Source organism: Anastrepha obliqua, chromosome 2, assembly GCF_027943255.1.
Source record: "Anastrepha obliqua isolate idAnaObli1 chromosome 2, idAnaObli1_1.0, whole genome shotgun sequence".
Lineage (NCBI taxonomy): Eukaryota > Metazoa > Arthropoda > Insecta > Diptera > Tephritidae > Anastrepha > Anastrepha obliqua.
The window spans coordinates 34002183-34027509 of record NC_072893.1 but is presented as its reverse complement, the minus strand read 5'-3'; the positions used below and the strand labels follow the sequence as shown (position 1 = coordinate 34027509).

Genomic DNA, 25327 nt, shown 5'->3' with positions numbered 1-25327 from the left:
AAATCTCGGTAATCACCAAATTACCACGTCACTCACTGAATTTACACAAGCACCTGATTTCTCCTCCTTTTGTTTGTTTTGTAATGGAAAGGGAACTGACGTCAGACTTGTCAAAACCGCGAAAAATAAAGTACCTATTTTGGGGCGAAGCCACCGATGGCACTCAATTCGCCTTGGTGTTATACTTCACCGTGACAATCAAACGTACAAAACATTGCTGCTGGTTTAGGCCTATAATGAATGCACCTTGTAACTTCATCACCTAGTATTTGAAAGAAAAATACATCATTTTGGTTAAGTTATTTATAATAATTTTTTTCTTTCTTCGTTAAATTCGTGTTGCGACCATATTTGGGTCACCCGCACAAAAAAGGAACAATTCATAAAAAATTGATAAATGTTAATTTTTTGCATTTTTTGTTTGCTTGCCACAAAGCAAGTTTGAGTTCATAAAACACTTAAAACTTTACAAATAGGTTTTGTTAGTACTATAAAGCGAAAAATTCATAAACACTTTTTAGTTAAATATTTTTCATGTATATGTACAATACGATACAAAAATAAGAACATAAACTCGATTGGTTACAAAAAACGTGTACATAATGTGAAGAATGTACACACTAACAACTACAAACTTAGATGCTATGAAGTTTTATGTGCAGCCAAAGGCGAATGCGCGCTGAGTTACCGAAAATCGTTAAGGAAATATTTTAGTATGTAGAAAAAAAAACAGAAAAAACGCTTTTTCAAATAACGTGAGATGTTCAGTCGACATTATTAGCTATTTGATGGCATTTTTAAGGGGACAGATACCTGTAAAATTTCGAAAAAAAAATTATTTTTTTCATAAAATGTTAATATAATCCTTTAAGAATATGTCAAACAATTTTTAGAACGTAAATTTAAGTATTTCTTATATTAAAGATCGTCAACCATGACGACTCTATTCTTTGCGTTCGAGCGCTGGGAGAGGTACAGTTACGTTGTATTCAAACTTTAGACGCGTTTTTCTCAAAACTATATTTTTTCGAATTGGCGTACACGATAACTTGAAAAGTTATTAAGCGATCTCCATGAAATTTTTTTATGATATTACTTTCTATGCGCTTCAAATTTTCGAGCATTTTTCGAAGTAATGATTTTTTCGAAGCAAAAATAGTAGGGAAATTCGCCCAAAAATTCATTTTTTTTAAGCATTTTATTCCGCGAATTTTTTTTTTGTCATTTATTGTTAATTCATATCGAAATTATGACATTAATAAACAAAAAAACGGCGATGCTACAATGCCCGCGGATTGAGAAGTCCCGCGTCGACCGTCCTGGAAGAATTTAGTGTACATCCGCCATTTTAAATGATTAAAATAAAGAAAAAAAATTATATTATATTATTTTAAAGTAGAAATATACTGTATGTCAATTTAGAAAAAATAATATAGTGTATTCTTCATATTAAATAATTTTAATGAAAATCAGGAAAGAATATGGCCGTTTACAGGTATCTGTCCCCTTAATTGGTTTAATTTTTAATGTCAATTGAATATCGCTTTTCGGCATTAAAGGTTTTCAAAAACCATACATTTTTTTTTCTTCTACGTAAAGTCATATTTGTAAATGCATTTTGCTATTCATTAGAGAATGTTGTTAGATGGACATTGTCAGCGGCGCATTCGCATTCCGCATGCGGCACAAATGTAAGTACAAGCAAATTTTTTTTAATCTTCTTTGATTTTTTTTTTCTGCAGCCCATACATTAGGCCTTGAATTGCTCATCATTTTTGTTATATTTAAATATATTTTTTATAGCCGCGCACACATGTGTACAAGGGTAGTAATTTTTTTTAAATTGTATTATAGTTTTTGATTTTTCGTAAATTTATGGTCTTTTTAATGCGCTTCTTGCATCGTTTTATTTTTATTTCTTTGATAACGAAATTAGTCTCTTTAGATTTTTGAATACTCAATGCTTATGATCAGTCGCAATTTTAAAACGGTGAATTCATGCCCAATTTGGTGCCAAAGTCCAGCCTCGCACGGCGTTGATAACGTGTGTTTACTCTGATGCAAACGAGAAAAGATATTCAATATAAGATACAATCAATAAAATTCTAAATAGTAACCAATAAAAAAGAAACTCACTTAATCTCTTGCCACTTGCAAATTTCTGTGATAATCAGACTTATAAAACTGCCACAGTAGAGAAAAACTATTGCTGGCCACATGCCACATGCCTCGTGGTAGTAGGTGTCGTGCAGCAATATCTGCACCGAGCATATGACGGCGTGCACGAGCAGTGTACAACCGCAGGTGAAAGCCCAAATGCGATTGCGGAAGGGATTGCGCTGCCACAGCGAGTGATCGCGATGCACGAAGCAGCCAGAAATTACCACTGAAATGTTAAAATATATACCAAAATTATATAGTCTAATATAGATATGTACTCGTATGTATGTATGTATGTACAGTTGCAGTCAAAATCTCAGTAGTGCTTATGGCTCATTATATTGAAGTGGCCACGTTTTTTTTATCACAAAAATTTTCCGCCATCCACTGTAAAATCCGTTTAAGAAGCCGGCTTCAAGTTATGCAATCACTTGTTAAACTTAACCTGTTGGTTTCGTTAATTTTGAATGAAATTTTAGTTGCAACGGCTTTTAGTCTGTCAAAATCTTAGTAGTGCGTGAAAAATTAATATTATCGCGACTATCTTTGTGAAAATTAAAAAAAAAAAAAAACGGTGAGATAAGTTTATTTAAATGATATAGTGTAGCTAATGGCTAATTTTTTATTACCATATTCTTCATTCAGTAATGTCCAGAAGGAAAAATTGCACACCCGAGAAACGCGCCCTCATAAAAAAATTGATTGCTGATGGAAAAACGCATGTGGAAGTGCAAAATATCATTGGTTGCTCATCAACAATGGTACGTAATGCCATCAAGTACAAACCAAGCGTAGCAAAAAGCGTGGAAGAAAGCTAGCAGTGTCGGCAAGAGAAGTTAAGTCTATCGTCAGATATTCAAAGCAGTTTCCATTTGCGTCTGCTACTGAGATAAAAGATGCCTTAAAAGTGTCTTCGGACGTTGAGACTGTTCGTCGGCGTTTGCGTGACCACGACCTGGCTGCCCACAGTTCAAGAAAAGTACCGTTGTTGACAAAAACGCATGTAGAAAAGAGACTTCGTTTCGCCAAAGAACATATAAATCGGCCTTCGACCAAATGGCGCAACATTTTATGGTCGGACGAGTCGTAGATTGGCTTGTATGGTGGAAAGGGATCGCGCCAATATGTAAGACGACCACCTAACACCGAATACCAGCCGAAGTATACAACAAAAGCAATAAAGCATGTTGGTTCTAGCATTATGGTCTGGGCATGCTTTTCTTGGCTAGGCGTGCGACTCATTCATTGGGTTAAGGAAATGATGACTGGCGCTTCATATGTTGATATACTCAAGACATCATGCTGCGATATGCCAGAGACGAAATGGTTTGAGGAGAGTCAGATCAACGTAATGGAATGGCCGCTACAGTCACCAGACATAAACCCAAAACCCAACTATGGAAAGCTGTAAAGAGCGCATGGATTTTTTTGGGATTTGTTTCGATTGACATTGTGGCAATAAGAGGGGAAAAATCAAATTTTTTATAAAAGCGATGACACGCACTTTTTTAACCCATTCCATTTTACGTATGTGCACTACTAAAATTTTGACCGCCGCTGTATATAGTAATTAAAAAATATAAATTTAATATTAAAAAAAAAATTAATTTTTAATTGGAAAAAATAATTAGTTAAAAAAAAAATTATTAAAAAAAATGTTAAAAAAAAAGATTTTATTAGAATTTTATTTAAATGTTAAAATATATACGAAAATTATATAGTCTGATACAGATATGTAGGTATGTATGTATATACTATAATTAATAAATAAAAAAAAATGAAAAAAAAAAATAAAAATTGTATTTAAAAAACTGTATGCTTACCAAAATGCACTAAAATGCCAAGAAATGAAAAAATGCGCGCAATATGCAGATTTATATGAAATTTTTCTTCGTCAATGTCCATGAGCTCGATGGGATGGGCCATAAATGTACAATAGGCCAAAACCTGTTTTCGAATAGAAGTAATAAAAAGTAAAAGCATTAGCGTATAAAAAGTAATTAGGGCAGATGGCATTTTCTTTGCGTATAATTTATAATTTCGGGTGGCCCTGACCAGTAGTTCGGGCCCTTAAATAAAGGGTTTTCCAATAAGAGGTGTTATTTTGATATTCAAAGAAAAATGCTATTTTTTAATATAAATGATCGGATGTTTATTTCATTATAAAGAGGAAGGTGTGCCACCAAACGACCACGCTTACAGGAAAATATCCTTTCATGAAATTTTCCTTAACCGAATTGCAAAGTGGCTGCCCTTTGTCCTCGATAGCCTCACGAATTCCTTCTTTGAGGTCTTGAATCGACTCTGGACTCTTCGCGTAGACCTTCTCTTTCACGTGACCCCAAAGAAAAAAGTCACAAGGGGTTAAATCACTAGATCTCGGTGGCCAATTGTGATCACCTCTTCGAGAGACAACACGGTCCGGAAACTTTTCCCGTAAAAGATCAATGGTTTCGTTGCTTGTGTGGCACGTAGCACCGTCTTGTTGTAAATACCTGTTGTTCAGATCAATACCATCCAATTCTAGCCACAAAAAATCGTTAATCATCTCTCCTGTTTAGCACCTAACACCTGTTATTGGAAAACCCCATGATGGAAAGAATATCATCTTTCTATCATTCTTGGGAAAACCCTTACTTTATATTTTCGAGAGGAACTCAGACACCTTCAATTTAAATTGTTTTAATTATATGAATTTTGATTCAATGATATGTCAGCGTATGGAGTTCTGCTTCTTGATGTGTGTTGTTGTAACATTCTATACAATGCGTTATACAACTTTCTGGAATGCTGATGAACCGACAGCACCCATGGCGTAAGAGTAACGTAAATCCGGCTGTCGTAGGAACGTTTAGAATTAAAAAAATCTGTAAATTTCTATTGATGAACAGCTGAGGTAATACCTTGGCATGATTGTAATATTTTATATGTCTGTTAGGAGTTGTAGAAGTGCGCTGAAGGCGAATGAAATCGTAAGAACACCCAACATATGGATTGAGTCGCTGATGCCTCGTGGGCCAAAATTTACAAAACTCTCTCGAAAATTCTTACATCTAAAACTCATCTTAACTTGCATACGTACTCACCAATACCAAAATAGGCGCGATAAATTTACAGCCGTAACACCAAAGCACAAAACCAAAAACTTGCGTGTCATACTCAGTTTGTTTCTTGCCAGTTGCGCGGTTCATAATCTTCGGATCAATATCGATGTGCGCCAGCGCTAGAGCAATCAGCGGCACCGGTATGCTCATCAAGTAGATAACCATGAGCGGCGTCAGTAGCGGTGGCAATGAAAGGCAGGCGCTCAATATGTTAATTACGGAAAGTGCGCCAGCACAGCAAGCCCAATATTGTATACAATTCCAGAGCCCTGAAGAGAAACGACGCGATAGCTCGATAATGGCCACCAGTGACAAAGGCTCGTCACGACACACGGATATTGAACAGGCCAACGAATTCAGTAGTCGGCTGAGATAGACGGGCGACAGGGTGTTGCCAGATGCTTGCATTGGACGCATTTGTGGCTCGTCATTGCCATAGAAGCCGCTCTCGAGCAATTCTTCGGTGGTGTAGGGCTCATGACTGCCATACTTCTCCTCGCCATTGAGATCTTTTTTAAGGCGTAGCAGGCGTAATTTATTATTAGTCAAATTGCTCTCCGTGAATGCAGCAATATCTTGGCAAACTTGCGGATATAGTGGTTCAACAGCAATGCTGCAATCGGCCTGCAAGAAGATTTTCGCATTTGAATTGCTTGCCGAAGAGCCGAGGCAGACGACAATCTCTCCATACGACTGCATAATGTCGAGCATTTGACGTGTCGCTTCGGGCGAGCAGTCGGTGAAAAGTGACACTTGCAACGGTACATTATCGACTTGCTCCAAATGTGGACGTATATTCTCGATGCCACGCGGCAATTTGGCACGATTCGACATATCAAAGTGTACCGGAGCACTTTGTTCGGTGCTTTCTGTTATGATGCTCATGGAGCGACAGTTTTCATCCATGGCGGAATCCTCTGATTGGCGGTTTTCCTCTGCAGCAGCATCGGCAGTAGCTTTGCTAGCTTGCGCTACTTCTGCGTCGACCCCGCCATCCCCAACTAAGTGCGAGGATTGCTCTTTGCCATTACCATCACCATAGCTGGCGCTACTGCGACGAGATGTCGGCGTTGAGCTGAGCTGCACCGCATTGTAGTCGTCGGGATTGGAGATTGCGCCAGGAGCTGATGAGCTAAGCGTTTTGGAAGACTCGAGATTGGGTGGCGGCAGCAGTCGATGCAAGTCGCTACCCTCGTCATCGGCGTCGTTGCCAGCGCCTCCAACACCTCCTGCAATGTTCGATGTATTTAGGTGCGTTTGATGAGTGTGATGCGTGCTACTAATACTACTGTTGTTGTTGTTGTTTTGGTTGCTGATGGTTGTGTTGGGGTGCATGGTGCTGCTACACTGATTCATGTTTTCAACATTATGAGGCAATGAAGTATTATTACTAGTAATGGCAGTGGTGGTCGAATTGATGGTGCTTGTGGCAGTGTTGTTGTTGTTTATGGTGATAATGGCTGTTGTGTGATCATGATTGTTCGCAATATTAGTATGCGCATCTTTGTTACCAGAGCGCATGGGCGTTTGCCCTGTCGCTGACGTACCACTAATGTTGTTAGCTTTTTCAGCATTTGCGTTTGCGGCGGCGCCAGTATTCGTCGATGCCTTATCGTCTGCTTCGTTCAACAACGATATATGACAATTCCAACCCGATTCAAGGCCCATTTTTTCCGAGAACACACGCGAGCGTAGCTCATTTTCCTTACTGAAATGCACGAATCGTATGCAAGCGCGTTCCAGTCGCTCCACCAGCTGCACAATATCGGTCTGGGCCTGGTACTGCATCGTAACCATACCAATGAACACCTGATGGCATTGCATCTCAAAACAACCATCCACATCGTTAATGTCATCGTCTTTGCTCTCGGAGAATAGCAGCGAATCGGTGCTGATGCTGTGACTCAATTTGGCATGACCATGCCCACTCTCAAAGTCGCAATGCGCACGATCTACATGTTGCATACGTATTTTTGACTCGGGTGGTAACTCGAGGTAAGCGATGGGACCGCCTGTGTGTTTTGCGCCACTTAGCGCACCATTGATGCCATGACGAAGTGGGCGATATGAAAAGGCCGTGCAGTAGGCGGTGAGTGCGCTGCGTTGATAGAAATCGAGCGCTTTTTTGCGATCCTGTGCCGACAGTGGGCGCAAATCTTTGCCATCCCAGAAATCATCACAAAAATCCATTATTATGTCGGCGGTGCCTTGCGTGAAGAGCGAAAGGTAGCCACCAGGGTTTTCGCGCATCACAACCGACAATGAGTGTGGAAAAGGCACCTTCACTTTGGATGAAAGTTGGAGTTGCCGCGCGAAGCGTATGTCACGGCGAACTACCTCCGGTTGCTGCAAAAGGCAAAAGTGAGAAATAGAAAAATAATAGAGATTATATTATATTTGTGTTTCACATTTTTCTTTTTACTACGGTTTAATAATTTTAAATATTAATTTTGGTTTTGTGAGCTCAAGGCCAATTTATATTTCTATGGTAAAAAAAATTATAGCTGCTTTTTCGGAGATTACCACTTCTTCTACTCAGCCTAAAATTATAACTTCAGCCGGAGTTTAAGAAGCGGCGAATATTTGTACTTGATATTGATTGATTTGAAGGCGAATTGAATACTGAATTGAGAAACGAATTGTATTCATCATTCTTGGATTGATTTGAAATAAAAATTGAAGAAAGAACCACAAAAGCTTTCGAGGTACACAATTTTCTCAGTTTGTGGCGAACTGGCTTATAATTGATTTCTTGAAAAAGGTTTCACGAAATAGCTGCTATAAATCCTACTACGTCTATATTCCAATGAGAAACTGTTAAAATACAAATATCGATTATGAATTTTTTACACAACATAGAGTATGTAGCCTCCGACAAAGCTGCATATTTTCTTTTTTTTTAATTATGACATTTTTTCTACAAAACGACCGATTGTACACCAAAACATTCCGGGTGGCTAGCGGAATGCCTCTGTTCAAATGCATTTCGTTTTATTTAGAGAATACACGCATCACCTTCAAGGAAAGAAATTATAAAAAAATGTAATTTTTCAGCAACTTTAAACTTGGACTTTTTGTACAGGGTCCGGCACTCGAAGTGTAACCAACTTCCGATCGCTCGCGCAGCTGATGCACGGGCATCAGCTTTCTGTTAGTTGGCTAAATGACAGTCCAGAGTATTGTTTACAAGCACACGGAAGCGGAGAGTAAACGCGAAAAAAGAAAATCACTAATGGATTTCAAACGCAATAGTGTGATTGCATTATATTCGGCTGGATATCATCATCAGCGCTTGTTCGTGAGCTCGAGCACCTTAATATAAATAAAGTTTTTTTTTATCGCACCATTACTCATATGGTAGCATCGCAAAACGTCATGGAGGTGGTCATCAAAAGACCGCAACGTCACGTGAAATGGTACAAAAAAAAATGAAGAAGTGACTTGAGCGAAATCCCCGACGAAGTGCCAATATCTGACTGTAGCATCCGCCGCATACTGAAAATGATCTCAAAGTCAAGTGTTACAAGACCCAAAAGGCGTATGATCTCACACCAAAGCAGGAACGAGTCTGACTTAAGAAAGCGAAGGAGTTGCTTCGCTTGGCCTAAAGCGGTCAATTTCCGAACATTGTGTTTTCTGACGAGAAAGATTTTCAAATTGCACAATTCGCAAACTCCCAAAATGTTTATTTGACTGACCGTTCATACGAGAATTTGAGTCATCGATTGGCCAGCAGGAGGCAGCACCCCTGACTTGGGCCGCTGTAATCACAGATGGGCGCTCTCAAATCGTTTTCATCGAACCTGGTGTCAAGGTAAATGTGAAATATTAGCGGGAAAGTATTCTGGAAGCTGCTTTGAAGCCGTGGGCAGACAAATATTTCGGTGGCAGACCATGGACGTTTGAACATGACTCGGCACCGTCTCACAAAGCTCGAGTGTACCAAGAATGGTTAAAAAACAGCGTTACGAACTTCATAACGCCCACACAATCGCTCTCAAATTCACCAGACGCGAATTCAGAGCATTATTCTCCTTGGGCCATTTTGAAGAGCAAAGACCGAACTAAAAGACTCATAAGTCTCGAGGCGCTGAAAGAAGTCATTGTCCGCGAGTGGCCAAAATACCTGAAAGTCACATTCGGACAGCTTGCGATTCGTTTCTGGACCGTCTCAAGGCCATAGTCAAGGTAAAAGGTGGTCATATCGAGCAAAAGCAAAATGATTCTTAATTTCGTATTATTTCCACACATTTTTTACTTTGAATTGAATAAAAGTAATTTTCCAAACTAAATGTATGGTTTTTTTTAATTAGTTACACTTCGAGTGCCAGACCCTGTACTAGAAGTTAATGAGCTACAAAACTGCATGCCAACATTTTTTCTAGGAATTTTAATTAAAACCCGTTGCCGCATTTTTCTATTTTTTTTATGAAATTTGAAAGTTGAAAATTTTTATTTTAAATGTTTCACTTTTTTTTATCAATTTACAATCTTGCATAATCTACAAAATTTTTGCAAATATTTGCCACTATATTTGATGCATAATACAACTATTAAAAAAAAAACAAAATAAATACCAGTCTAACGGTTAGACGGGATAGAAGTGAAACCTTCCGTAAGACAAACTGAGAGAGAATGAGACGAAAGCAGCATTAGGGGCGGGATAATTATAGGTTCATTATAATATTGCTATAAAGTTCATATTTTATTTTCTTCATTTTATTATTATTCATCCTCAATGTTTTCAATTTCAACAAATGATACGAGTGGCTTATGATAGCTAAAATATGATACAAATGCTTTGGTTTCGATGTTATCAACATATCTTTGAAATACCGCGTCAATTGTTGTTTTTGATCGTGTTGTCGGTTCAGTGCGATTGTTATACATTTTTAAATTGAATGTTGTATTGAGAAAGTCAATTGAAGGAACCGCTGTGTCTAATGCAAAATTTACGTTAAAATCGCCACTTAAAATCATTGGAACTTTATCGTAATCTTTTCTAAGTATCCGCGATACTTCTGGTGTATACTTTATTTAATTTATTGATTTTTTTTCTGTCGATATTCACGACACTTTTCTGCATTGTTTTTCGGCATAATTGCGGTAAATATTTAAAAATGAAAATATTTACGAATATAAAAATACACACGCGGTTGCTATTATGAGCGTCCCCAGCAAAACCTGCGTGACCGAAACTCTAACACAATTACATTTTTTTGAATGTTACAAACACATATGCACGCAGGTTTTGCTGGGGCGTGACCGAAACTCTAACACAATTACACATATGCACTCATATTTGTTTGAAAATCGACTTTTTTTTTGGTTCTCCGTCACCTTTGGAAAATGTGTAAACAGTAAGCAAACTTTATTCAAATATTTTCCCTCATTTTTGCATCAGTAAAATTAAACAAACGCCGTAGCCGAATGGGTTGGTGCGTGACTACTATTCAGAATTCACAGAGAGAACGTCAGTTCGAATCTCGGTGAAAACACCAAAATTCAGGAAAATTATTTTTCTAATAGCGCTCACCCCTCAGCAGGCAATGGCAAAACACCGAGTGTATTTCTGCCATGAAAAAAAGCTCCTCATAAACATATCATAAAATAAAATAAAATATCTGTTTAAAAAAAATTTTTTTCTTGTGATTCGAACCAAGGATTTTGGATCTGAAGCTCACATTGCTAGTCGCTCGGCTACCGCGCCATGCTGTCGGCGCTGGCCTAAAAGTTATTTAGTTCGTCGCTACGTTTATATCAACATATAATATAACGCTTCGTAACTAAATAACTTTTAGGCCAGCACCTACAGCATGACGCGGTAGCCGAGCGACTAGCAATGTGAGCTTCCGATCCAAAATCCTTGGTTCGAATCACAAGAAAAAATAAAAGTTATTTTTATTTAGTTCGTCGCTACGTTTATATCAACATATAATATAACGCTTCGTAGCCAAGTTGGTCGCTTTTTTCGTTTCACTTTTTCCCAAATCACTCCCAACGATTCTAAAGAAGTTTTCACTTCAAAAATGACTGCCGAGTACGTCATATAATACTTTTTTTCTTTTTAAGTTATCTGTTCCATTTTTGTTTTAATTTGCAGATTGATCTTTAAAATTTATTAAAATGGATAACTGGGACACGCAAACAAGAATTTGGATAGTCCGCCGCTATCACGCACTGGAGTCCGTAGTTTTGGTACAGAGAGAGTACAGGCGGATGTTTGGCGGCGATCCCCCGAGCAGATGGACCATAATGAGACTGGTGAATAATTTTGCTGAGCAAGGAACAGTCGCAAGAAGGCCTTATCATCGAAACCCACCAGTTCGGACGGAGGAAACGATCGCTGCTGTAGCTGCAGCTATACAAAGCAATCCAAGGGTTTCAACAAGAAGCTTATCTGCTCAACTTGGTGTCAGCCGACAGTCTTTGCAAACAATAATGCACAAAGATTTAGACTTATTTCCCTACAAAATTCAAATGGTTAACAAACTGAATGCAGCAGACTTGCCGATTCGCTTGGAATTTTGCCAGAAGATCCTGCAAATGGTGGAAGAAGACCAAAACATGTTAAACTGCCTTTTCATGTCTGATGAGGCCCATTTCGATTTAAACGGCAATGTGAACAAACAAAATTGTCGAATATGGAGTACTTCTAACCCACAGATACTCCACGAGACGGAATTGCATCCTCTTCGCGTGACAGTGTGGTGTGCGGTTTCTTCACGCTGTATTGTCGGGCCTTATTTTTTTGAAGAAAATGGTCACACCGTTACGGTTACTGGAGACCGTTATTTGAAAATGCTGAAAGAATTTTTCTATCCAGAACTACGCCGAAAGAGAATTCCTTTCAACTCTGTGTGGTTTCAACAAGATGGGGCAACGTCTCACATAGCCCAGACTGTTATGACAGAGTTGCGACGAAAATTTCCCAATAAACTGATTTCAAGAAACTCCGAATTTCGTTGGCCCCCCAGGTCGCCTGACCTTACTGCACCTGACTTTTTCTTGTGGGGTTTATGTAAACAAGAAGTTTATAAAACAAAGCCAACAAATTTGGATGAACTAAAACAATCCATTCGGGCAACAATTGCGGCTATTCCTGTCGCAACTCTCAAAGCAGCAATGAACAACTTTTTACTAAGATGCCGCACTTGTGTCAACGAGCATGGGGGCATTTAAATTCAATTATTTTTAAAACTAGTTAAGCTACATTTAATAAAATTTGAAAAAATAAATAAATGAATTCCATACACTAAAAAAAAAGTTATTTGAGTTTCTTAATGTAGCAAAATTCATCAGCCACCCTGTATTAAGAAAAAGAACACATAAAATGCTTGTGTATTTTACATAAATGAATTTAAATAAATAGTAAAATTAATAAGTGTGAGACGAAGAGAATAGGTAAATCATCGCGTCGAGAGGCGAGCACCAATGATTTTGTTCGTACAGAGTAAAAAGAAAAAGTAAGTAAATCGCAGTGGTATGACCAGATATAAAAAGTGGGCAAAAATAAGGAAATGTGGGGTTTAGATAAAAGTTTTTCCATAATACTCTAGTCCACTAACCTAATTTGTCTTTTTGATAGCTTTCAATTTTGCGATGAAATTAAGACTAAGAAAAATATTCAACATTTGAAGCATTCCAACAATAGCAAAAACATGTTGAAAAAATGCAGATGGTTGAAAAAACCTGCTGATTGGTTCACGTCATCGGGGTCAAGACAACGGTTTGCTTACGAAAAACTGAGATTGTGTTGGTGATATACGAACTAAATCAACACAATATCACTTCGCTAACGACTGATTGAAAGAGTGTGTGAATACGTGAAATGAACGGGCAGAAGTTATGCTGCCGAGTGCTCGGTGACGTGACAGCCGAAGTTACTTCCTCAATTTCGTTTTTCCCCATAGCTGATTGGCCAATCCTGGTAATCTATCATCTTGATACCAAAAACGTCTATACTTGGAACAACCGAATTTTTGATTTTTGTCCGCTCAGAAAGCTATCGTACGGTAAACGTACATAGATATGTGCAAATATTTATGCATATATTTTTATGTACGCACAAAAGTAGCTCATTTGATGTTTTGGTAATATTTTGATTCGGAATTTTTATAAAATATTTTATGGTACTAACACATGGGCTAAAAAGAGCCGGGCCGAACACATAGTTTTATTGCATTTATCTCTTTTTTAGTTAGTATTAACCTTAAAAAGGCAGTTGTTAGTTGTGAGTCGTCGTAGAGACACCGATGATGCACAATGCAAAGCACGTCCAAATGAGGCGGTAATACCAGAAAACATAACAAAAATCCAATAAATCGTTTTGAATGGTCGAAAGTGAAGATGCATGAGTTGGCTGACATCCTGAAGATATCAAAAGACCGCATTGGCTTTATATTGCATGAGCATTTGACTATGTGAAAGCTTTGTTCAAAGTGGTCATTGTTGACCACAAATAAGTTAGTCACAAGTCAATGAACGCCATAGCAAAACTACATGAATTGAACTTCTAATTGCTCCCACATCCACCATATTCGCCAGATTTGGCTCACAGCGACTACTGGCTGTTCGCAGACCTAAAAAAATGCTTGTCGGTACGAAATTTCGCTCGAATGAGGAGGTTATCGCTGAAACTGAGGCCTATTTTGAGGCAAAAGATAAATCGTTCTTCAAAATGGGTTTGAAATGTTAGAGCAGCGCTGGAATGATTGTGTTGTTCTTAAGGGGACCCGCTGGTCTAGAAATTTCAAAAAATTGATTTTTTGTTTTTTCGATATTTCGGAAGTAGAGCATCTTAAGAATATATTGTGAAATTTTCATGCGGAACTTCCCAATATTATAGCTTCTACAGCCCATTAGCTAGGTAGAGAGCGGTCCGCGCGCTCCTGTACTTTAAGCTTTAAACTCATTTATCTCGAATCAACTTTTTTCGGCCTGGTGTTATCAAACCAAAAAAAAAACAACACTATTCAACCGAATCGTCTGAAATTTTAATATGTTCAATGACTATCGCCCGTACTAGCATCATATTATTATTTCTATTATTTCGTATTTTTTTATAAACAACTGAAAAACACCGATTTTTAGAGTGTCAAATTCAAAACCGCGCCATTTTGTCAATTTTTTTTTTGTTCTATCAGGTCTGTCCATAAGTTCGTGCGTTTTTTAAAGGTGGTTTTAAATTTAATAAAAAATATGTTTAAAGTATTATTAATCAATAATATATTTTCCTTCATTATTTACAATGTCTTCCCAACGTTTAGGCAAATTTTTAATTCCCTGCTCAAATAATTGTTTGCCCTTGGAACCAAAATACGGTTCGATATCTCTTTTTATAGCGTCTTTTGAGGAGTAGTTCTTGTTACTCATACGGGATTGAAGTCCACGGAAAAGCTCCCATCCGAGCTCGTTCAGCTTGCCTAATTGCCTTACGGTATGAGGTCCTGCGTTGTCGTGGTGGAACAAAATTTTGCGTCTATTCCCTAAAGACGGTAATTTTTTGTTTAGTGCCTCCCTCATTCAGGTTTGATAGCTGATGGGAATAATAATCAGCAGTTATCGTCTGGTTTGGCTCCAGAAGTTCATAATAAACAATACCGGGCATATCCCACCAAATAGACAGGAGAATCTTCTTGGGGTGAAGGCCATTTCTAGGGGTCAGTTCTGGTGTTTCATCTTTATCAAACCATTGGCGTTTGCGAACATGATTATTGTAAAGGACCCATTTTTCATCACCAGTAACGATACGGTTCAAAAAACTTTCATTTTCAAGCCGTTGCAGCAGCTGAGAACACACATTTACTCTCTGCTGAAGGCTGGCGACGGAAAGTCTATGCGGAACCCATTTTCCCAGCTTTGAAACCTTTCCCAACTGAACCAGGTGCCTGTGAACTGTTCCATGAGATGAATTTAACCTCTGAGCTAGCATATCGACTGTCAAATTTGGCTCAGCTTCCACGAGTTCGAGCAAGGCGTTGGAGTTAAAGACTTCAGGACGACCAGCGCGCGGGGCATCCTCCACGTCGCAGTTACCACTTCGGAATTTTGAAAACCACTTTTGCGCAGTCTTTACATTCACGGTATCCTCTCCATGAACAATGTTTATTTCTGCAGCAGCGTTTTCCACTTTTTTACACTTCCTGAAATAGCCTAAATTTTCGAGCTTTAGACCACTGGAACCCCTTAATGGAAATTACATTGATGAATAAAGCAAATTTTGAACAAAAAAAAGTGTTTTTTTTGTTAGGCCCGGGACTTTTCAGCCCATGTGTTATATAAGAATTATTTTATTTTAATATATATCTCATTATAATAATATCTCAAATTTATAAAATTTCTCGCCCACCAGGCGATATTCCAAATGTTGTACTTATAAAAACAAAAACCCTCATAGGCATAGAGCAGCTGTATGCGCAACACGAAGACCGCTTTGTCGCCTTCCAAAATGTTCTTAATACAGCAAAAACTATTTCATTCATTCTTACTCAAAGCTGAAACTTATTCAACGCTGACAAAAATCACGCCCATCTCCCATACATTTAAGATTTTAACGAGTTACTTTTCAAATGAAGTTAGCTGCAATTTAAAGTGGGAGAAGTCGGTGAAAAACTGCACCCACCGGTCATATCGCGGTAATTTTACAGTTACAAAAAAAAGCGATTTCTGCCCTAAGGCAGCACAGATAAGCAATGAGACCAGGGCAAATAACACGACTAGCATATAATTTTGGGGAATGGATGGTGCAACGCACATTATTTAAAAAGAAAGATTTACTTAAAATTAAAACATGCACCCTAACTTAGACTCTTCCATACTTCTTATTTATAATTCATTAAAAAAGAAAGTCGCTACTCACCAAATGCCTATAGGAAGCAAGCTGACCCTCGAGCGAAAAACGATCTGTGGCGTGATCGGTAAAACCGATTTGTTTGGCCAATTCACAGAGACAACGTCTGACCGCCAATTCAAGTTGTATGTATAAAATTAGAAATTAGTAACTGATTTGAATATTTTGATTTTTTTGTTGTTGCATGTGAAGTGATGAGCAGTAGGTTTAAGCATTGAAATATGTCTTAATAGATGTTTACTATACATGAGTACATGGAACAGCGTGAAAAGTAAAATTAGTGTACTAGTATAATTAAAAAATAAAACAAACTATAAAAAGTAAATGTTTTCATGTAAAAATTTGTAAATACACAAACACTTAGATAGTCGACGGGCATAATACGAAGCTATGATCACAAATGGATTTTGTATGGCGATTTGTATAAGTATGCAAGTCCAATATGTGATAACACAGGTGGCGCAAAATTAATCAACCAATCTTTTTTTTTTAATAACTCTTTTACTAAATAAACTATAAAACTAATTTTGAACGATGGACATTTTTCCGCGCTCCATTGCTTGTTTGCTTGCATACTGTAGCTGTATAGGTCAAGTCAGGCTGATTAGTTTTGTGCCACCTTGTACAATTTTAAAGACACAAATATAGTAAAATACATAGTAACAATTTAGCACCGAAAGCCAATAGAGAAACAACACGGAATTTAGGAACAAGCCAATAAATGATTGTGCAATTAGCGCTAGAAGTGTATCAAGTCGAAAAGTAAAAACAAACAAAAAAATTTTGAAAAAAAAAAAATATATATATATATTTATTTGGGAGACGGTTTCATTCTGGATAAGTAATTTAAGCACAGTTGGACCTATCAGAACGGATTCGCATGAGAAGGACTTTATGTTTTATGCGGAAACGAAAATTCGCCAAAGTCGATGAGGAGAATAAACGAGGTCGAGGCCATACATGATGAAAATAATTAAGTAGGTGTGGCCAATAACAGACCGTTATCCGGCTCTCAGCGAGTTTGACAGAATCAGCTGATAAGCTGAATTGGGGTCATGAAGCCGTTTGTTTAAGAAACAACTAAGATTCTGTTAGGGTATACGAAAAAAATCAACACAATTTCACTTCATTGCCGTCTGAACAACGACTAATAGAACGAGTGTGTGAATTCAAGTGAAATGATCGTGCAGAATTGGGCTGCCAAATCCCACATGACGTGGCAGCCGAAGTCCCTCATACAATTTTCGTTTTCACCATAGTTATTGGCCAAACCTTGTAAATCTATCATCCTTGGAGGCCATATACCATTTTACATCTCAAGGTAATTTTCAGCCCTTGACTAATTTTTACTATTTGAGTAAATCCTCGAGTAAATTCTTCTTCCTGTTCATACAGTTTCAGCGGAGAATTCTTGCTGGGTTTTGGTCACTCTTACAGTTGAAGATTGTTCGGTGTTTGTAGTATATACATACATATGTATATACAGCCTTGCGATCAATCAATGGTCTAATTTCCGAAATGCATTCAATTACACAGACAACAAACCGTGCTAAAAGACTTTGGATGGTTAGCTATAATAGAAATACATTAAATACATGTCCAAAGTCGAAAAAGTCGGTCGCCCTACGGAAGGTTAAGTATGGACATTTCTATTTCTCCTAAATTTGCGGGACCACATTGACAGCAATTTATAGTAAACTCGATAAAAAAGGCTTTAATCTTCATGAAAAGGTCTCACATGCAAAGGTTTCATGTTGAAATAATTCATGTTTATTGTAAGGAACAAAAGGAATTATCAAAATTAACACGCAGAATTGTTTTTGCTTTTTTATAGCTTACCTTGAACTTCTAAAAACTCTGATAAAAAAGTTTGAAATTTTCATGAAAATTTGTTGAATTTGTGAAACCTTGAGTTAAATGATTTTTGTTGTATATAAACAAAAAAGTAAAAACAAAGTTATATATATATAAAAAAAACCTGGCAAAATGTCGCTGCACTAACCGCTGTAGTACATAGCGGTCGCCTATCGAGAGGGAATAGCAAACCTCCGAGTGTATTTCTGCTACGAAAAATTTCTCATAAAAACCAATATGATAGTTACAGCCGAAATCAAACTTCAGGTCAAGTCAACATAAAAACGCATTTGAGAAATTGGTGCAGAAGTTCGGCCTAATCGTGTGTCAAGACTTTGTGCGTCCCTTGTATATAAAAGTACATACCTATATGCATACGTACAGTATTGTTGCATATTTACAAATAATATAGAAAACATAAATAAGCTACAATAAAATAATAATTGTATCAGGTGTTTTTTTTGTCTGCATGAGAATTATCGATATTTTTAACTATGGTTTGATAGCTGAGAATGGCAAACTGTGTTGACATTTTTGTTCAGTAAGGTTTGACAAGTCATCATGAATCGTTTAACGCCAGAACACGATTCCAAATTGTGGAAATTTATTTTGAAAAAAAAAAAAAATATTTGAAAAATAAGTAAATAAAATAAGTCGCGAACAATTCATAGAGTACTGGCGACCTCATCGGTGCTTATTTCTTCCGAAATGAGGAAGGAGCTGCCGTTACGGTGAATGGCGAGCGCTATCGAGTCATGATGACTGAATTTTCGTTTCCAAAAATTAATCAGCTAAACATTGACATTTGATCTCAAGAAGACAGCGCAACTTTCCATACAGTGCAATTAACAATCGATTTATTGCAATATTCAAGCCACCATTGACGTCATACGGCCAAAAATTGTCTGAACGAATGGACCATGTACCTGAAAGGCAAGGCCGACAAGATAAATCAATATAAAAAAATATATAAATAAATCAAAAAAATTAAAAATAAATTAAATAAAAAAATAACAAAAAATAAATAAAAAAAATTAAAAATAAATTAAATAAAAAAAAATAACACCAAGTAAATCAAAATATTAAAAATTGATAAAAATAATAAGTAAAAATATTGTATATAACATAAATAAAAAGTAAAAACAAAAAAAATATTATGTAAATTATAAAAAAAAATATATAACAAAATATTAAATAAAAAATAGTAAGAAAAAAGAAGTAAAACAAAAAAAAATAAATAAAAAATTGATAAAAACAAGTAAAAAAAATAAAAATAAATAACGAAACAAAACAATTTTAACTAAAAAAGTTTATAAAAATAAATACAAAAATAAATAAATAAAAAGAAAGTTAATTAAAAAAAAATAACATAAAAATAAATAAATAATTAAATATATTAAAAAGAAATAAAATAAAAAAAAATTAATAAAAGAAAGTTAAAAAAAGGAAAAAAAAAATAAAACAAATTAATAAAAAAAGAAAATTAACAAAAAAGTAATAAAAAAAATTAAAAAACATAATAAAAAAATTAAATAAAAATAATAAAAATATAAATTAAATTAAATAAAAATTTGATAAAAACAATAAAAAAGTTCATAAAAAAAAATAAATAAAAAAAAAATGAATAAAAAATTATATAATATAAAAAGTAAATAAAAAAAAGAAAGTTAAGAAAAAGCGGCGACCGCCGTAGTTGGTGCGTGACTACCACTCGGAATTCACAGAGAGAACGTTGGTTCGAATCTCGGTGAAAACACCAAAATTAAGAAAAACATTTTTCTAATAGCGGTCGCCCCTCGGCAGGCAATGGCAAACCTCTGAGTGTATTTCTGCCATGAAAAAGCTCCTCATAAAAATATCTGCCGTTCGGAGTCGGCTTGAAACTGTAGGTCCCTCCATTTGTGGAACAACATCAAGACGCACACCACAAATAGGAGGAGGAGGGTATACGTGCCAATTATATACATATATGTATATAAGAAAAAGAATAAAACAAATTAATAAAAAAGTAAATACAAAAAAATAATTAATAAAAAAAAACAAATAAGATTAAATAAAAATTTGATAAAAACAGTAAAATAAGTTAATGCAAAAAAGTACAAAAAACATAAAATAAAAAATAAATTTAATTTAATTAAAATAAATAAATAAATTAAATAAAAAAATTAATAAAAGAAAGTTAAGAGAAAAGAAAAAAATCTAATAAAACAAATTAATAAATTTAAAAAACTAATAAAAACAATTGTAAAATCTAATAAAAAAAATAAATTAAATTCAATAAAAATTTGATAAAACAATAAAAAAAGTTAATAAAAAAGATAAATAAATATAAAAAAAAAATTAATAAAAAACTATATAATAAAAAAGAAAGTAAATAAAAAAAAATAATAAAAGAAAGTTAAGAAAAAAAGAAAAAAATTTAATAAAACAAATTAATAAAAAAGTAAATATAAAAAACTAATAAAAAAAATGTATAAAAAATACATAAAATTAAATAAACCTTTTATAAGAACAATAAAATAACGAAAAAAATAAATAAATACAAAAAACATAAAATACAATTAAATTAAATAAAAATTTCGTAAAAACAGTAAAAAAAGTTAATAAAAAAATAAATAAGTATAAAAAAAAAATAAAAATTATATAACATGAAAAAAATAAAAAATTAATAAAAGAAAGGTAAATAACAAAAAAATAATAAACAAAAAAATTTTATAAAAAAAATTAAATAAGCAAGTAAATTAAGAGAATTTAAATAAAGAAATTAATAAAAGAAAGTTAAGAAAAAAGATAAAAATTTAATAAAACAAATTAATAAAATAAGTAAATAAGAAAAATTAATAAAAAAAAATAATATAATTCATGCCAACAATGTATCTATTTCGTATTATCATTTTAAGTTCTCAAGCTCCTAAAAAAACACCCGATACATAAACGAAATTATAAAATGAAAGAAGTAAAAGAAGTTATTACAAAACTAACTATTGAATATAGGAAGCAATTATTTACGCCAGAAAGGTTTACGTAGGTACAAAGTAAAGTGTGCAAATTTGAAAATTTTGAAAAATTCCATGCTCAATATTTAATTTCTTAATAACACAAAAAGCTATTTATAAATTGTATATGAAAAAGTTAGGTTATATTCGGTGCAAGTAAACCTGTTGTTGTTGCGTTAAAGACTTCAGCGTAGCTTTTTGTATGAGTACAAAAGTTTTTTCGTTAATAAAAACAAATTCCTATGCAAATTAGTAATTAAACGCGTATACAAAGTAATTGAAAAAGGTAATAATTCAAAAACCAAAATTGTTGTAATTTGTTTTTTTTTTTTCGTTTTGTTACTGTTGTTTCATGGTTAAGCGCGTTAGTGTAGTGCAGTAGAAAATAGCTTCGCATCTTACATGAATTCAAATAATTCTTACTATTGCGCTCTCACATAATTATGCAGTGATTCAATTCGGTTTACATATACTCGTATGTACATATGTGAGTATGCAGGCTCATTAAGAGGCAGTATGTAGCACGATTTTTGCTGTTTGCCTTATTACAGTGCGCATAGAAAATTTGTTTTTGATAATTTGGAATTTTGCGTTTCTTTTTTTTTTTTGTTTTTTTTTTTTTGCTTTACAACTGATGCTGTAATTTTTTCGCTTAATATTTGTGCAAAATACAAAGTGATTTGAATGTAATAAAAAATCGAGAAAATTAAATTTGGTCATAGAATAGAGTTTAGAAGAAAATTCGTTCATAATTGTAGATAAATATATGAAAAAATTAAAATTATTCCAATAGTAAAACCAAAAATATTCAACCAAAAGAAAAGGCAAGCATCGAAAATGAACTACGTACCCATGCAAAAAGCTAGTCAAACTGGAGTCAACGATGGCATACCGATTTGTGACGGGCACTAAATCTTTATCCAACATTGCCACAGCGGTTACATGCCCACAGAATTGCGCGTAATGTGCGTGTGTCAAGGGCGAGCACGTGTTTAGTAGTATTGCGAGACCTGAAAATAGTTAATTGCATAATAGAAATTCATAATACCAATTTGTCTGTTTTAGGCACATATGTATGTATGTATATGTACGCACCTAATGGTTTAAGAGATTTAATATGCGCCTTCCACTCATGATCGTCGAACTCCAAACGGAACGGGCAATGCTGATCATGTGTAAGATCCAGAACTTCGGCCACAATGCCGCCATCTTTGCTTTCGGCCTGACTCGTTCGATTGCTCTCCGTATTCAACGTCGAACAACTAGTGCTGCGCTCATCTAAGTGTTCGTCGTCGGTGTCATGTAAAAAGAACACTTTTTCAGCCGTCGGATTTGGCCATGAAAGTATGCCTTTCTTATCTATGCAACAAAGGGCAGTGATGGAACCCAAAACTTGTACCAAATTCGATGAACGCGGTAGCAATTCACTATCACCATTCCATAGCTGCCACCAATTGCGGAAGACATTTGAACGTAGTAACGAAATATTCTCATAGTCAAAGGTGGGAGTGTCCAAGTCTTCTTCGAAAGACTTTTCGGAGTCCTTAGTGATAAGCACTTGTGGTATTTTGAGAAAACACTGTAGTCTGGCAACACCCCACAAATTCATCGATATCCACATGATGGGGAAAATGAGTGGAAGTAGTGGTATTACCGCGGCAGCTGGGGTCTCCAGAAAAACATATTTCCAGTAATGCTGTTCGTCGGAATAGCGCCCAGCACTGGGCGAGCTGCTCAAGCCATTTATGCGTAGTAAGCCGGCGAAAAGTGTTAAACAAAGAGCACATATGAAGCCCCATTGTTGGATGTATTTCGTCACCAGCTGCAGGTTATGAAAAATTATTATTTATTTATTTACGGGATAAGAAAATAACAAATAGATTTTTTTAAATAAATAGCAATTAAATATGTATAAAAAATATAAGGCCGTGAAGTGCAAATAAATAATAAAAATATTTGTTTTTTGTATTTATAAATAATTCAAAGGCGATCCTCTGATTGAAAATTGACTACCCAGGAATGCAGATTGAATTGAAGTTATTATTCTCTTAAATAAAATATTGCCACTGGTGTTCTTTGAAGCCGTCTAAGAAGTAATTGACTAATTTGAATAGCTCTAAGCCAACGTCAACTGAATATTCACTTCAAATCTTTTTCGTCGAGTTATTTGCAGTTGTCATAAGTAATTTGCCGTAATTTAATTATCACATTTGCACAAAATAACCCGAAAATATTATTTAATCTACCCACCAAATACCGCTGCTGATTGTAAATCGTCGATGGTCGTTTTAAAGCGTTCTCCAAAATGACACGCAAATTATCCAAAAACGGTGTCGTCTGTAAGCTGCACACCAAATCGGGTAGCGGTGCTCTCGCCAATGGACGCACTGGCGGATCATTCACCTGTGTTGGGCCATATATTTCATGCATTTCAAATGTGCGCTTGCCATTCACTTCCGTACATGGACCGGGAGTGATATGACCCGGTCGCAGCACTATGTGATCGCCCCGCACTAGGAGCGCCCACGGAAGATTCACAATATTACCATCGCGATACGTCCACTGCAACGACACGCATGGCGAAATTGGACAACAAATATGTGGATAATTGCATGGTTGCCATTCGCCACATAGATCCCGTTCAGCGAGTTTTATATCGGCGAGTGCCTGACGTGTCTTGCGGTAGATTTCGGTGCGACGTAAATTGTTCTCGCGCACCACCACGCACAAATCTAATGATAAGATAGCCGCAACACAGATCGCAGCCAGATACGCGTCGCCAATTAGTAGAGCAATCATGGTGAATAGTGTGGCAGTGATTGCAGGCCATCCCAATGGTGTATCGCTGGGCTTTACGAACGCTGAACGCAGTCTCCGATAGAAGCTGCAATGAACAACAACAAGCAAATTTGGAATGAGTCCAAATATTATTAATAATTAAGTATGCAAACAGTATAACAATATGTACATACATAAATAACACTCTTGACTAGACTAGACTAAGTCACACATGTATACATACACACAAGTACATGCATATATACTGCTTTGCCACTTACCTCTCCTTGGCGTAGGTGGCCTCATGCTCACGCAACAATTTTTCGATATCATCGTGCAGACGCGCTAATGCAACTCGAGTAGTTAGGCCATAATTGAGTTTCTCATGGGAAGTTCCTTCACCGGTCGCATTGGCGTTTTCAATTGCCGCATTTCGTTGTAACTTCCCGGACATCGTTTCTACTATCTGATTTGCCTAGCGTTTACATTGAACGCTGCTGCAAACTGGAATTCCTTTTTCGTTTGTTTTGCTGTGGTCTTTGGCCTTTTTTATCAGTCACATACTTTACTGTGATTGCATTTGTTAGCGCATTTTTCGGCAATTTACTTTTGCACTCCTTTTCCAAACACAAATAACTTGAAATTCGCTCACGATAAGTGATGAGAACAAATTAAAGTCAATGGGCTTCCCAAACGTCATTGCAATATTAATCAGCTGGTAGCGTTCTCTTATCACTAATTCAGAGTTGCCAGGTAACATCGTGGTGAATAATTGGCAGCGATTTCTATGGTGAATTTTTCGAGCGGTAAATATTATTATTATTATGATTACGGGTACACGCCGTGTTTGGGCGCATAGTGCTGTGATCAATATATATATTTACTTTGTATTTTTGAAAATGTATTACGAGTTTAATGCTCTTGAGTTCGAGGATAGCTCGGAATATTACACAAATTTTGTTGAAACAAAAAAAGGAACAGCATTAGCTAGTTTTGTTTTTCTCAATCGATGTTTTCAAAATATTGTTGAAATGTCACACATTCGAATTTTCATATTATTTTCATGTAACTTCCTTCATTATAAGCAATGCAGGCTACTAATTATAAGGAAATGAAAATTAAGTGAAGGTATAACGAGTTAAAATATTGATAACTTAGTATAAAGCAAAGCTTATGATTTTATTCTTTTCCAAGAATAATTTTTACTTTCGGTTTTAGAAGTTTCAAATATCAAATTCGGTGTTATTAAAATATCACCACTTTTCCCTTTTTTACAACTCTTTAGAGAAGGGTCGGAAAATTCGGTAGTGAAGTTATTGGAAAAAGTAAAATAATTCGGGTTAAATTGTGGGAGCATTTGCTTATAATATTGGGAACTTACACTGCATCATCAGACCTTAATAGAAGTGAAGAGTGATAGAATAAAAAATTTCGAGTGGCGGCATCATGCACTAGTAGAAAATAACTGAACTTCGGTTTCGGCCATGAAGGGTCAGTTTAATATCGGTTCTCCCTCGGCCAAAAAAAATTCGAACTTTGGCTAAATATTTATTATTTTGCCCAAAAATGTATTTATTTTGTTT

At 35.7% G+C, this 25327-nt stretch overlaps 1 protein-coding gene across 3 annotated transcripts; it reads right to left on the bottom strand.

Annotated features, from left to right (window-relative positions):
* Window positions 1–288: 288 nt before the first annotated feature.
* LOC129237202 (transmembrane protein 94) lies at window positions 289–24447 on the bottom strand. Of its 3 annotated transcripts, XM_054871725.1 has the most exons (10): window positions 24026–24447; window positions 23217–23850; window positions 22062–22788; window positions 21817–21976; window positions 16126–16222; window positions 6812–7610; window positions 5247–6493; window positions 3984–4107; window positions 2137–2386; window positions 289–2055 (listed from the first exon to the last, which is right to left on the bottom strand). In XM_054871725.1, exons 1-10 carry the CDS (start codon window positions 24196–24198, stop codon window positions 1983–1985), a joined length of 4284 nt encoding a protein of 1427 aa, XP_054727700.1. In that variant the 5' UTR covers window positions 24199–24447; the 3' UTR covers window positions 289–1982. The 3 variants fall into 3 exon arrangements, with proteins under 3 accessions (XP_054727700.1, XP_054727698.1, XP_054727699.1); XM_054871723.1 differs by having other exon boundaries at window positions 5247–7610; XM_054871724.1 differs by having other exon boundaries at window positions 5247–7610; window positions 21859–21976.
* Window positions 24448–25327: the final 880 nt, after the last annotated feature.